At 41.1% G+C, this 13,657-nt stretch overlaps 3 protein-coding genes across 3 annotated transcripts; 2 read left to right on the top strand and 1 right to left on the bottom strand.

Annotated features, from left to right (window-relative positions):
- Positions 1 to 1,786: 1,786 nt before the first annotated feature.
- Positions 1,787 to 4,454, top strand: LOC107186476 (U2 small nuclear ribonucleoprotein auxiliary factor 35 kDa subunit-related protein 1). The gene is made up of 4 exons (XM_015574339.1): positions 1,787 to 2,265; positions 2,696 to 2,997; positions 3,075 to 3,617; positions 3,704 to 4,454. The coding sequence occupies exons 1-4, from the start codon at positions 2,014 to 2,016 to the stop codon at positions 4,452 to 4,454; spliced, it is 1,848 nt and encodes a 615-aa protein (XP_015429825.1). The 5' UTR covers positions 1,787 to 2,013.
- Positions 4,455 to 4,957: 503 nt separating this feature from the next.
- LOC107186547 (putative serine protease K12H4.7) lies at positions 4,958 to 7,377 on the top strand. The gene is made up of 10 exons (XM_015574442.1): positions 4,958 to 5,155; positions 5,233 to 5,414; positions 5,531 to 5,714; positions 5,794 to 5,842; positions 5,918 to 6,053; positions 6,144 to 6,210; positions 6,373 to 6,580; positions 6,685 to 6,817; positions 6,896 to 7,065; positions 7,130 to 7,377. The coding sequence occupies exons 1-10, from the start codon at positions 4,958 to 4,960 to the stop codon at positions 7,237 to 7,239; spliced, it is 1,437 nt and encodes a 478-aa protein (XP_015429928.1). The 3' UTR covers positions 7,240 to 7,377.
- Positions 7,378 to 7,737: 360 nt separating this feature from the next.
- Positions 7,738 to 12,404, bottom strand: LOC107186585 (alpha-tocopherol transfer protein-like). The gene is made up of 7 exons (XM_015574482.1): positions 12,381 to 12,404; positions 10,156 to 10,431; positions 9,878 to 10,037; positions 9,731 to 9,792; positions 8,662 to 8,855; positions 8,055 to 8,268; positions 7,738 to 7,974 (listed from the first exon to the last, which is right to left on the bottom strand). The coding sequence occupies exons 2-7, from the start codon at positions 10,328 to 10,330 to the stop codon at positions 7,769 to 7,771; spliced, it is 1,011 nt and encodes a 336-aa protein (XP_015429968.1). The 5' UTR covers positions 10,331 to 10,431; positions 12,381 to 12,404; the 3' UTR covers positions 7,738 to 7,768.
- Positions 12,405 to 13,657: the final 1,253 nt, after the last annotated feature.

Below are 13,657 nucleotides of genomic sequence, written 5' to 3'. Positions count from 1 at the left end.
AAGTGTAAAAATGTCTAGTACTTTGAATGTTTTAGAAAATTATTCGAGATAAAGATGTATGGATCTACTGAAAATTACTTTAGATTCCTTTCCCTTATTCTGTAAATTCTTTGATTGGAATATGAATGCTGCTGGAAGTATGAATATTTTCACAGGACAATGATATAAATGGAACTTTAACTGTTTTTTAAGTGTTACAGTGATATTTCGTTGGCCTCCGTATTAGCGCACTGCGCCGAACGCGGATAGCACGATGTTGTAGTCGCAAGGGACCAATTGAATCGAATAAACGTATTGTACCGTAGCGCATCGTATTGTATTTCAAATTTTTATATCATTATAATTTATGTGTATATATGTATATTCCAATAAACATACGTCAGGTAATATAAGCTTCATTTCATCGAATTGTTTTAAATGGATAAGATCCATTCCGGGGGTTCTATGACCCCACTTCCTCACCACAGCGGGTCCCTGGCGTCTCCACCGGGGGTTCTATGACCCCACGACCTCACCGCACGAGGCCGTGGTGCCTTCACCGGGGGCTCTGGCGTCACCACCGGGGGTTCTATGATCCCACGTTCTCACCGCCCGGGGTCTCTGGCGCCTCCACCGGGGGTTCTATGACCCCACGCGCAACCACGGGGTCTTTTACGTATACGTTACCAATTCATGTAATTTTTAGAATAACTGTTTTAACTGTTTATTATTGATAAAATTGTTAGTAAATGTACAATTTACAGCTGTATTTGTATAAAGTTAACAATAATTATCTTAAATACTACTTATGTACTCGATTTTACAATTATTTATTATAATATATGCATAAACTCAGTAAAAGATATCTTAAATATTATTCAGATGTAGTGTAATTTATCCGTCGCGGATAAGTTCCACTTCTGAAACTGGTAGATGTTCCGTACGATCTTCAAAGCTTCGGCTGCATACGAAAAATGTGCGTAATAAATTGCAGTATGCCTTGGCCACATTCAATCTCTTATTGTTACCTGTAGGTGACGGGCGAGTGGACGGTAGTGAAATGATTGAGTCAACATGCGCTTGAAACATGGTCTTTATTACTGTTGTTCGTGTAACTCTCGAGTTTGGTTGGTTCTTGCTCGTGCAACTGTAGCAACTGAGCGCAGACTGACTAAAACTTCTGGGTTGAATGGATTTTATCCAAACGAGGTTCCGTTCATTGCCGTACGAATCGAAAGTCCCTAGATAAACTACGCTACGCACATGTAGTGTAGTACCACCGACTAGGTATACGATAGACCTATCATCTTATGGGACTTCGTGTCTCATGTTCTGAAATATCGATCGTGTAAAAAGTTGTGTATAGTATTGTATGCCAAGTAATATCAAGGTTAGGAAAATATATTTCGATACCACCAAGGTATCGATACTTTTGTTTCGATACCTTCATACAAAAGTAGTTATGAGTAAAAGTATCGATACCTTGGTGGTATCGATTCGCCCCTTCCCCTCAGTCCCACTACTTAGAAAGCTATCTACCTCTTTCTAACGTTGGGTTGTTCGTTTCAGGTTGACGCGCAGTCTATATTTCTTTGTCTATGACTAGAACAATCTTTACATCACTAATAATAAAATTATATGCCTATACGTTATCATTGACAATATGGGTTTCACATCACACTAAACGAAGTCGCATCAACAGTAAATGATCTTCAAACTGAGTTGCTCTTCTCCGAACTACATTCATAACTGAAATGTCTGATGAATGGCCTTTCTTGTTTCGAATAAGTATAAAGTATCGAGGAAAGCAAATGTTCCGGGCGCTTTGTTTCCTGTAACTTGAATGAAAAGTCAGATACGATCTCGATCGAAATTTTGTCTCAAAGGTAACATGGCGGCGTGCACGTGTCGTCTGCAACTCTTCGCTGGAATCGCGTGTCGGACGTCTAACAGTTACCGGTTCGCGACTCTTGAACAATTCACGGTATCATCGAAGGTAACACAATCAATACTCCGGGGGAAAAATGCGTGGTAATGGACGGGTGTTGCTCGGCGAAGAGAAGCCATAAAGAATGGCGACGAATAGCGAAAAAGGAGCGTCGTAAACGTCTACGTCGCAAAGCAGCCGCTGAGCGGGATGCGGATGCGGAACAACTGAGGGCAGCACTGGAGAAAAACGCGGACTATTTGAACTGGCTCGAAAAATGTGAGATTGACGAGGAGGAAAAAGAAAGGATAGAGAAGGAGGAGCATGAGCAACGAGAGCAGCTTTGGTTAGAAGAGGAGGTAACTTGAAGCCATCTTTTTAGATTTGGAATAAAAAAGAATTCCTTGGAAACTGTATTTACTGCACGTGTAATATAATTCAAAACTAGGATCGTTGATGTGACAATCCGCAGAATATCTATATACTATTTCCTTCGATTATTAAACTACGGTATGCTATTATTGAAGAAAGTTCAACTTAATTTTTGAAATTAATGAAACATATCACATGTCTCGTGCTTTACCGGAATTCTTTTGTTTTCATAATCGATAGCATGTGTTCTTCTCGGTTATAACGTTAATTGCAGGTTTATGTAACCATGAAAATAAAGCAAACATGTGGATACCGAAATTTTCTAGCTATTACATGTTTCCCGTAAGCTCGACGAGCGAGCGGATCCTAATACCGATACCATGAAACGTCTACTTACGTTTTATTCGTTTGCTTCAGGTGAAAGCTCAAAAAGAATGGCAAATACTACAAGAACGCAAGCAAAAGGCTCGACAGATACAATTGGAACAGGAAACAAAAATCCGACAGGAGTTCGAAGCGAAACAGGAAGTGATTCGTAAGAAACAGGAAGAGGAGAAGCGAAGGAGAGATGAAGATATCAAGAAACGGGAACTGTTGTTGAAGGAGATCGATGATTACATCGACAATGGGATCAAGACACCGGAAGCTTTACGCGAAGTCATCGACAGTCAACCTGGAAAAGAACTTTGCCCGTTTTTCACGAAAACAGGCGCCTGCAGGTAAGCAGGGCTGTTGGTTACATTCGGTTCTGTTAAATGAAAACTTACATAATATTTTAACGGTGAAACTTTTCTAGATACGGCGACACTTGTTCGAGAAATCACCGGAGAGTATGCTTGAGCAAAGTGATACTTGTACCTGGATTTTACACTCATTTCTCCCTGGAAAAGAATTCCGCTGAGTACGACACGGACGTCGCCCTCGAATTCGAGAGTTCGGAAACACGACAACATTTTCGTGAATTTTACAAAGACGTTGTGCCGGAACTCGAGTCCTTTGGAAGAATAAAAACGCTCAAGTACTGCTGCAACACCGAGATCCATTTACGTGGGAATCTGTACGTTGAATACTATACCGAAAGAGAGGCAGCCAGGGCGCTGAGAAAGCTGAAAGGTCGTTGGTACGCTGGCCGGCAGCTTAATTGCGAGTTTGCCAATCTGAAATCCTGGAGAAGCGCTGTCTGCGGTATGGCAAAATGCCCGAAGGGGAGAGCGTGCAATTTTCTGCATACCTTCAGAAATCCGCACGACGAGTACGACATTAAAAGTCCACCTAGGTGGGCAAAGTCATCGATTTCCTCTTCCCAAGATGTAACGACCAGCAAAAGAACCGAACACAGGTACGTAAATGATAATTTAGGTCTGCGTGTCTGTCATCAATTGATTAGTACCGATTTAATTCGCAACGTGATTGTTCAATTTGTAGGAATAAATCGAAATGGGAGTGCGGCAGCGAGGCAGACGATGCGAAACATTGGAGGTGGTCTGAATCGCCTGAACTGGAACCGGATCAATACTCGCGGAAAACTGATAAACGCCACCGAAAAAGATTCACGCGCGATAAACGGTACGATCAGTCTGACAGAGATAAAACCACGGATAACGACGAAACACCGATCAAACGTCGCCGATCGAGTTCCAGAAAGCGTTTAGAAGAGAGAATTAAAGACGACGACGTTTCGAATGGCCGTGAATCGTGTAGGAGATACTCGAGGAAATACGAAAGAGGGAGAGAGCATGATAATGATCAAGAGGAATCGAGATCGCCGAGGTATTCTCGTAAAAAAAATTACCGTTCGACAAGTCATAGATACTCGAATAAATACTGCAGGCAAGAAAGGGATAATCACGAAAAAGGTAAGCGTAAATCGTCGAGTCGTCGTAGTTATTCCGAAGACTCTTCGAGAAGAAAGTCCAAGGAGAGACCGGATACGGTTGATTCGGATGAAACAGGCCACGTGAAACGTACGTCGCGTATAAAGTCGAAATGGGACAAAGACGAACAAAATGATTCCGATAGCACCGAGGAGTCATCTGGTTCTGATTCGTCCAGTAGCGCCAACGACAAACGAACCGAAAAGTCGGAATTGTTGGAAAAAGCCTGTAAACGAAACTCCGACGATGAATGGGCTACGACGGACTCGGAAAGCGAATCAATAATCAAAGTGAAACAATAAACTGTACCCTGAGATTATTAAGACTCGTCGCGTGCAAAGAACTCTGTAATATAATCGTCGCGGTTGAACGAAAGAATTCCTTTTTCATACCGAACTACATGTAACGATAAAATAATTTTATACTTATGAAAGTGAAATGAAACCGAGTTTATAAATTTCTTTCCCGAGATGCAGTATCCTAATCACTTACGTTGATTTAACCTATGCCATCGATAAATATTATCTTTCGAGCTTTTGTATCAGTATCTATAATTTGATATTTTTGATGGATCGATTGTGTACATTTCATTGCGATTAAATGGGCAATTACTTACGCCACCTTATCAGGGTGATTCTTTTAACTGTGGTTTATCATTCGATAGTGGGGGCTATTGGATGTCTGATTTGGGATGTTAAAACAAATGTCGAGAGGTCTTTAAGAATCAGTGTTCCAGAAGTTAGAGTGGGCATTAGTCAAGCCTCGAAATTAATTAATTAACAGACAAAGATATCGAGGATTCGACATGATCCTTTTAAGTATTTTAGTGACGTTGTGTGTTAGCTGTCGTCTTGGGAATGGCGTTGGTCTTCGGGGGTTTCACTTTAAAGGTTTGGATGAACCAGTTTCTTCGAACGGGATCTTTAGCCAGAGTATAAGCGAACGTTGGATCGAGCAGCCTCTCGATCACTTCAATCCACGAGACAATCGCACTTGGTCAATGGTACCTAGAACGTGTTAAATTGCGTCAGTTCCGGATAGCGTGATTCAAATTTTCAACTTTCTATTTCCATTTAACAGCGATATTACGAGAATCCCGAGTTATTTAAAGAAGGCGGACCGATTCTGATTATGATCGGAGGGGAATGGGAAATATCTACAGGTTTCTTACAGGCTGGTTTAATGTACGAAATTGCCCGTACCCATGGCGCTATGATGTATTACACCGAGCATCGTTATTACGGCAAAAGCCGGCCGACCGCGTAAGAAATCAATCTCTGAATCCATTCGGAGTTACCATTCGCTCTTACGTAAAAATATGTCGAGATAATTAACTTCCGCCTCAAGTTGTAAATCTCGTTACGTTGAAACATTCCAGGGATGTCAGTTCGAGGAATTTGCAATACTTGAGCGTGGACCAAGCGTTAGCGGATTTAGCGTATTTCATAGAAACTAAAAAGAAAGAGGATAAACTTAATAATAGCAGAGTCATCGTTTTCGGAGGATCATACGCTGGAAATATGGCAACCTGGTCCAGACTTAAATACCCTCACCTGATTCAAGTATTTCTCTTATGGTTTCGATTTTTGCTCGAAAAGATAGTTTCCCTTTAGCGAAAGTGACACCGTCTCTTTGTTGTAGGGTGCGTTGGCTAGTAGCGCGCCAGTTTTTGCGAAGGCCGACTTTCATGGTAAGAGACAAAATACGTTTTACAATTTGCTAAACTTTCGTCGTACGGTTTGAGAGAACGAGCTCGGTTTTGTAGAGTATTACGAAGTCGTGACTGATTCGCTGGGTAAACATAGTCAGCAATGCGTGGACGATATTAAGGCCGCGTTCGACGCGGTTGAACAACTGTTGGCAGCTGAGAACGGCCCGAGGAAATTGAAATCTTACTTCAAGTAATCTACGTTTCCTTCTTCTTATATAATATAGACATGTAACGTGTAACGCAGTTAATGTAACGTATGTAATCCCATACAAATGTCTAGCTTGTGTGAGGTACCAAAGGCGGACTCACCCAGCGATCTTGGGCTCTTCATGAACGCTTTAGCGGAGGTACGGTTCCTTAAAAACTGCAATTACATCGTATCGTTATCTATCAAACCGCATATTATGAAATTATATCGTACAACGCGTTTTCCGCGTACGAAAGGGAAATGAGAAATCTCATAGTACGTTTAGGTTACGTAACGTCGCAGTCCGTTTCTTTCTCGCTAGATGTTTGCCGGTATCGTTCAGTATGACAGCGTGGTAAACGGACGGACAAAAATCGCTGATTGCTGCATCAAGATGACAGCACCTTATTTGGGCAGCCCTCTTCAAAGACTAGCTCGTCTCGTGTACAACGAGGAGAACTGTTTACCAATCGATTACCAGGAATTCGTTGGGTTTTACGCTAATAAAACTTGGAACGAAGAAGACATCAGTACGTTCTACATTAATTTCCTAATCGAAGACATTCACGTTCGCTGGTCAAAAAGATCACATACATAGCTCTTATTTCCTCATCTACGAGTTTTATGTTTACAGTGAGACAGTGGACCTATCAAACGTGCACGGAATATGGTTATTTTCAAACGACAAACTCGACGAAATCCATTTTCGGTACCCTGTTCCCATTGAGTTTCTTTACTGACCTGTGCACCGATCTGTACGGCGATTAGTATGTACCATTGAAGATAACTTTCGGGAAGTCGGGTTCGCTTCGTGGCCTCTTCGCTATATATTTTCGTTTTTACAGTTATAATGACGTTTTCTTGGACACGAGAGTCAAAAGAACGAACATAATGTACGGAGGATTACGTCCAGACTTGCGGAACGTAATTTTCACTAACGGGGACGTCGATCCCTGGCACGCTCTTTCAGTTCTCGAACATTTGAACGATTTCTCACCTGCTATATTGATTAAAGGTAAGGTAACGCAAGCGGTCTACCGCGAAACGTCGATTAATCAACGAAAATCTGTCACTTCTAGGCTCGTCGCATTGTAGCGATCTGTACAACGATGAAAAAACGGACGTTCCGGAGCTTATTAACGCAAGAGCGAAAGTACGAGAAATCATCAGCGGTTGGATCGCTTCGTAAACTTTCGATTTCATTCGCTCTCAAAGAAGAAACAATTGAATAAATGTAGAAAAATATACGTATATTTACTATCTATTTACAACCGATCGTGTGCCACCATGAATTTTCTGTGACTTACAAATACAATATTAAACGTAATCCTACACTACCAAAGTCTAACGTATAACCTCACTTTTGTCTTCCTCGAATTTCGCGTGATTACTTTCCTACGTGTAAGGCTCTGTGACGTTTAAACGTCGCGAATATATACGGATTAGCATATGTTTACGTCTAGACTTTGCTGTAAAAAGGCCGCGATTAAACATTAACATAATGTCGAACGCGCAAGATGCAATTGCGTCTCGACCGAGATCGAAGTTTCGACGACCGTTTTCTTCGCGAATAACGGAATCGTGTCGTTTCAATATTTCTATCCATGGTGCAGGAGATAATTAGCTACAAGTGCAAATAATAATAGTTTGTCTCCTCGACAAAGTAAATACGATTAACACGGTCATGATTAGTGCTTGTTGTCGATCGATCTGCTCGATCAGTCCACCTCGAGCTTTCTAAAGGAGCCGGTGATGCCGTACATGGTAGAATCGCTGGAGCCGATGTCCGAGCATCCGAATCCTTGCTTCAGAGCCGATACTGCTCCTTCTCGAGCTTTCTCAGAGTACAATTCCAGGCGCACCCTCATCTTGTCGTGAGTCAATAAAATCGGTCTAATTTCCATCAACTCCTTTTTCCAAAGAACTGCGAGAAACGATTACGATATGTTGAAATATCCTGTCTTTTGTGACGCTCGGTTAACAGGAATTTGGTATAAAACTTACCGATCATCTCTTTCATCGGCATGGTACCACCGTATTCCTTCGGTAGCAAACTCGTGTCCAGTTTGTGATTCATAGCATCTTCGAGACTGGTATAAAGTTTGATCCGTTTTCGGATTTTGTCGGAGATCAATGTCATACCGAAATCAAGGGCAAACTTCACAGAAGGATGCGTATTAATGGCATGGACTTCTTTGTGTCGCATCGGTATGGTACGCTGAAAAAAAAAGGAAAAGAAAAATACGGTTCGACTTGAATCAGCATCGAATTCTAGAGAAACTTCGTAGCGTTCGAGATCGTTTCACAGATACCCGCCGGATATTTATACGTTCGAGCGGAAATTTATGCTGAAAAGTCAAATCGACGAGGAGTCGTCATCCGAATGTAGGCGAACATTCGGAATAAGTGGAACAGAGGCTAAGAAACCGGTTATCGTGGCCAGCATTTTTTGGAGACGTTACGAAATCGCCGTTGCATCACTGTCCTTGAATCGAAAGCGTCTCAACGCTCGCAGCATTCAACGATCGGAACGGAAACTGGGGAGTGGTTTCCTTCGTGGTCTCGGATAAGGTCATTCGGAAACATCGAAATAGGGAAACGGTCCTCCTACCTCGCCGTTTTTGACGATACGAACAGCTTCCTTCGGAGTGAAAAGCGTCAGGTGTGGGAAACCGACACCGGCCCCGTCCGCGAAATGAACGAAACCACGCACTTGACTTTCCTCCTCCTCCATCAGTGACTCGTAGGTGATCGCGTGGATTCTACACATGTCGGCGTTCGTGTACTTGTGCGGATCGAAAACACCTGCGAAAAACGTTAGGAAACGCGAAAGCAGTAATGAATATAATTTAGCGTGTATCGCGCAGAGATGGGTAAATTCATTATCTCGATAAAGAGTTTCGAATAAGAGATAAAAAAAAATGTATTCCATCGTTTTTGATCGTTTAAACGTGGAAATTCCAATTCTTATAATTATAATACAGTAATATTTAAATCAGTCGACATTTGGCAAACAGTTATTTAATCTCCTTAACTGTTTAAACCTCAGAATGATGGTTTTAGATACTAGAGCTTTTCGCTACGTATTATTCGGATAAAACCAACGATTATGGTATATGAATTCTTAACCGCGGCCGCGATGGAAATTTCTTCCGACCATTGTTCGTGTCGTGAGCATAGCGTGAAAATATGAAACATGCAATACAAAGAATGCAAAATCGCAGAGATGGGTAAATTCATTATCTCGATAAAGAGTTTCGAATAAGAGATAAAAAAAAATGTATTCCATCGTTTTTGATCGTTTAAACGTGGAAATTCCAATTCTTATAATTATAATACAGTAATATTTAAATCAGTCGACATTTGGCAAACAGTTATTTAATCTCCTTAACTGTTTAAACCTCAGAATGATGGTTTTAGATACTAGAGCTTTTCGCTACGTATTATTCGGATAAAACCAACGATTATGGTATATGAATTCTTAACCGCGGCCGCGATGGAAATTTCTTTCGACCGACATCGTTCGTGTCGTGAGCATAGCGTGAAAATATGTCTGAGACAGTCACGGAAACACGCAATACGAAGAATGCAATATCGTGTTTCCAGAATTTGCTCGATGTCCGGAAAGGTGTCATTAGGTTCGGAGAGTGTCGACGGACATGAAGAAATTAAACGTTTACCTGGTCTAGCGATTACAACGCGTCGGCCTTTCGCGTCACGACCGGGCGCAGCGAACAGATATCTGAAAGTAAACGAAACAGATCCAGAAAACGTAGTATCAGAGGACATGTTACGCGATCTGTGTGATCGTATCTACCGAGTCTTACCCCAAAGACAGAAGCTCGTCCATCGTTTGTTCCGTGGCGTCTAAATGATTGAAAGCCGGGTGATAAACTTGACGAAGAAGTAAATATCTCTCGATGGCTTCTTCCGCCATCGGTACGTTAAATTTTTTGCATCTCAAGAACCTCAGTAAGAATTTCGCATCTACCGATGAAAATGTACGCACGCAGGTATTAGAAACGGGATATTATTGTATTGATAAATTACACGGTGTATATGATAGAATAAATTCTATCCGTAAGAATGTCGGTCGTTTCCTCACCGAGACGACTGTTTTGAATTCGCGGATTCAATTTAATCCAATTACGTATCTGCTCGAGGGCTTGGTCCCGAGTATTTTTATCCTCCCTTAGTTCCTCCTTGGCGAGCTGTTGCGTTTCCTTCGAAAGGGCGCACTCGTAGTTGTCCTCTTCGGTTACCCACTCGATCGCGCCCATATCGATTAATTTTGTTTCTTTTTTGCTCGATTCGAAAACAACCGGCGAACAAGTTGAAATGTTCGAGATCCAAGAGGTGTTTATTCGATTCGTTGGGAATTCTAGAAAATCATTGAATTTAAATTAATAACGGTCCTCTAGTTCCGTTCGTAACTGCATCGTGTTCTTACGACTGCTCTTCGGTGCTTTTAATACATATTCTACGTAATCGACACAATGGTTCGTCCCCGGCCGTTTCACGGAAACTGGGTCAAAATCGTTTTCTTTTCTTCTCGGCCGCCAGCTGCAGTTCCTTCAACCGAGCCACTGACATCGTTCCCTCGGCATCGTTCAAAGTCACGCGCCATGGATGAAAGTGAATATACCCCGAGATGAGAGCAGATACACACGTTCGAGACGTGTATACTTTCTTTTCCTCTCCCTCTATCTTTCTCTGTCTCTCTCGTAACGATCCCAGTGTTTCGTAATTCCCATGGCTATCATTGAATCGTCGGTGATTTCGTGACATAACAATTTCGTTGGTTTATGATATAATGTGTCCGACCGGGTACGAACGCCGAAGAGCATTACGTGTACCATGATACCACCGACGTATGCTGTAAGCGACCGACTCGTTCCGCAACAACTTTCTCCGGTTACGCAATCGACTGGGTTTTACACCCATCTTTGTTCTCCACCAATTTTGTGCGGCCAACTAACACGAATCGATAATATTTCAACTACCGTCCCATTAAAAGAACGTCCCTAGATACGTTTTCCTGACCACCGACCAACATGAAGCTATTTAATCCTGCGTGATGGAGGAATTTTTTTTCAAAATTATGTAACGCTCCACGTCCTTCGACGATACGAATGATTATCGGTGTTAATTGGTGCCGTAAATTTTCGGTATATCGAAGTACCGGTAAACTCTTTTGTTCAGAGTTTTAATTGCGACGTGTTGCATGGAAACTTAAATGTAATCGCGATGCATTCTCTAACAATGCCTGCGTGTTTTACGAGCAAAGCGTTTCACGTGCTTAGCTTCAATGAACGTAATACTAATCGGGTTACCGGGCAACCGGGAAGGTAACCGGCGCAACCACCTTCCGCGTAGAAAGTGCTATTTATGAGAGTACTGCTCTTCGAGTTCTTTCTTCGATATCAATTGCCGTTCACCCCATAAATAACGATTTCTTTGCGTCTGTAGACATGACGGAGTCATTCGGTCAATGCAATTTCAGAGAGATGTTGTACTTCTTTGAAACTACACGTTCAAGATGAGACTCTCAGCTTCTTCGAGACAGGACTGTTACTTAAATGGCGGGATGTTACAAGTTAGATAAATAATAAAATCAATTAAGATCCTGTTCCCTCGCTAATTTGAATTGTAATTGATAGGAAATAATCCGCACACGTTCTTCTTTACAAAATCTAAGTCATTCGGCAGTTCAATGAATTACGAGGCTAAGCTTAACAAAGGCTACATCCTTGACCTCCAGAATTTTCGACCTTTAAACGCAAAGTCGCTATACACTGTTCGTATTTAATATTCTTGTCGCGTCAATTCGGTTGAATATCATCGATGATCGTGATTGGAGTACATCGACGCGTAATTATAGTTTCTTATGGCCTTAAAGTCTGTTCGTACTTTGCTCGGTTAAAAAAACATGTCTCATACTACGGAAAAACTGTTTATCCATAAAAAATCCCTTCTTTGTTAAGAAGTATTTTAATGCTTCAACGTAACAAACAACGTAAATATCAAGACACCCTACGGGATTAAACTAAAGGAGACAATTTCGAAGGAAAATTGAATATTTTCGTTAACGTTCTAAATGTTTACAATGGAACTGTTGAATCGAAGCTTCTTACCAATAATAATCGCTAAACAGTATTTCGAATGTAACGTTGCCGCCAAAGGTATGATATACATTCTATATTTTTGTAATCTCGTATGGTGTTATCCTTGAGAGTGAACTCTTGGTCGCGAGTAAAAAAAACGAAATTAATAAATAATTTGATACAAGTTTCGCAAAAAGTGCAAGACAAAAAAAAAGCATTAACATACCCGGATCGTAGTCGCACAGGTGAACACTTGGAGGAGACTGTCTCCTCTTGACCGCCGATCGCTCTTTTATAATTTCCAGTCGCACCTTTCTTCTAGTTCCACCACCGGTGTACTTGCGGTAGGCCGTCCTACTAGGACTTGGAACCCTTCGAGGGACAATTCACGCGTTACTAAACGACCGTCGATTAAATTCGGCTCTTTCGTTGAGCGAACGATTCGAATGTCTGAGAAATTCGGTGGAAATTGCTGCGAGATTCTACGTCCAGATGAAATCACGGGAATGTATCGGTTCACTTGATTGCCTCTCTTTTATACACGCAAGGACAGGTATCATCCTTCGTTTAAACCAAGTTCGAAGGTGGTGAATTTCGCAACGATCTCCTCTTTCTACAGAGTTGCAAGTTCCTTGTAAAACTTTTCGGTTTGTAGACTACCATTGAAATGAAAAATCATAAATACACCCTGAAATTAATATGTTTTCTTGTGCGAGAAATATTATCGAATCATTTTTTGAGATTACAACGTGCTTTTACTTATTATTTCAAATTTTCGTCTATACTATAAAATGTAAAACTTTTCTTTCGTTCGTGATTTAAACTTTAAGGACGTTTGAGAAAATGTTACGGCAACTCTCGCGCGTACCGTGTCATTTTTTGTCATCCTGACGAAAGTCTGTTTGAGGATAACTTGTTCCTAAACGTTTGTGCAATACATGTCGTGAATAGAAAATGAGTTTGATCAAAAAGATCTTACATTCTAATATTGTACCCTGACATTGACACTGATTCCGCAAACGTATTTGATACCGGTATGTGATTCCTGTAAACAAAATTTTAAAAGTACACATTCATACGTCAATTTTGCAGAAGCAATACGTTAACACGTAAGTCTCCACCTTACGTCATCGATTCACGTAACAAGCAATTAAGAAATTTCTTTCTTTTTTTCAATTCAGACTTAAGTTTAATTACTTCTACGATGCCGTATAACGATTGAACATTGGTTTCTCTATAGTTTTATTAGTTTGTATTGTGAGTTAATCACACTTAAATAAGCATCGTTATGTGGAGGTGATCGTTAAATAAATAATCCTACGGTTATATCGTAAATGAAAATAAGCATTCGGAAAATAAAAGAGTGACTCATCTCACGTCTTGTGGCGCAGATTCATACGGTTTTGCATAACGGTAACGATTATACCAACGTAAGTCCATGTAATAGTTGAGTACTGTTTTCTTACGAATCTTTGACACGCAATACTGCGCGAGCAGTTACAA

Source organism: Dufourea novaeangliae, unplaced genomic scaffold, assembly GCF_001272555.1.
Source record: "Dufourea novaeangliae isolate 0120121106 unplaced genomic scaffold, ASM127255v1 scaffold65, whole genome shotgun sequence".
Lineage (NCBI taxonomy): Eukaryota > Metazoa > Arthropoda > Insecta > Hymenoptera > Halictidae > Dufourea > Dufourea novaeangliae.
The sequence above is the reverse complement of the archived record's forward strand: the minus strand, read 5'-3'. Positions and strand labels throughout refer to the sequence as shown.

Excerpts from the sequence above, each read along its gene's own strand:
- LOC107186476 (XM_015574339.1), top strand. The coding sequence starts at position 2,014 with ATGGACGGGTGTTGCTCGGCGAAGAGAAGCCATAAAGAATGGCGACGA. Across the intron at positions 2,266-2,695 it reads AGCTTTGGTTAGAAGAGGAG|GTGAAAGCTCAAAAAGAATG; the intron begins GTAACTTGAAGC and ends CGTTTGCTTCAG. Across the intron at positions 3,618-3,703 it reads AGCAAAAGAACCGAACACAG|GAATAAATCGAAATGGGAGT; the intron begins GTACGTAAATGA and ends TTCAATTTGTAG.
- LOC107186547 (XM_015574442.1), top strand. The coding sequence starts at position 4,958 with ATGATCCTTTTAAGTATTTTAGTGACGTTGTGTGTTAGCTGTCGTCTT. Across the intron at positions 6,581-6,684 it reads TTGGAACGAAGAAGACATCA|TGAGACAGTGGACCTATCAA; the intron begins GTACGTTCTACA and ends TTATGTTTACAG. Across the intron at positions 7,066-7,129 it reads ACCTGCTATATTGATTAAAG|GCTCGTCGCATTGTAGCGAT; the intron begins GTAAGGTAACGC and ends TGTCACTTCTAG.
- LOC107186585 (XM_015574482.1), bottom strand. The coding sequence starts at position 10,330 with ATGGGCGCGATCGAGTGGGTAACCGAAGAGGACAACTACGAGTGCGCC. Across the intron at positions 10,038-10,155 it reads AATTCAAAACAGTCGTCTCG|ATGCGAAATTCTTACTGAGG; the intron begins GTGAGGAAACGA and ends TTTCATCGGTAG. Across the intron at positions 7,975-8,054 it reads GCCGATGAAAGAGATGATCG|TTCTTTGGAAAAAGGAGTTG; the intron begins GTAAGTTTTATA and ends CGTTTCTCGCAG.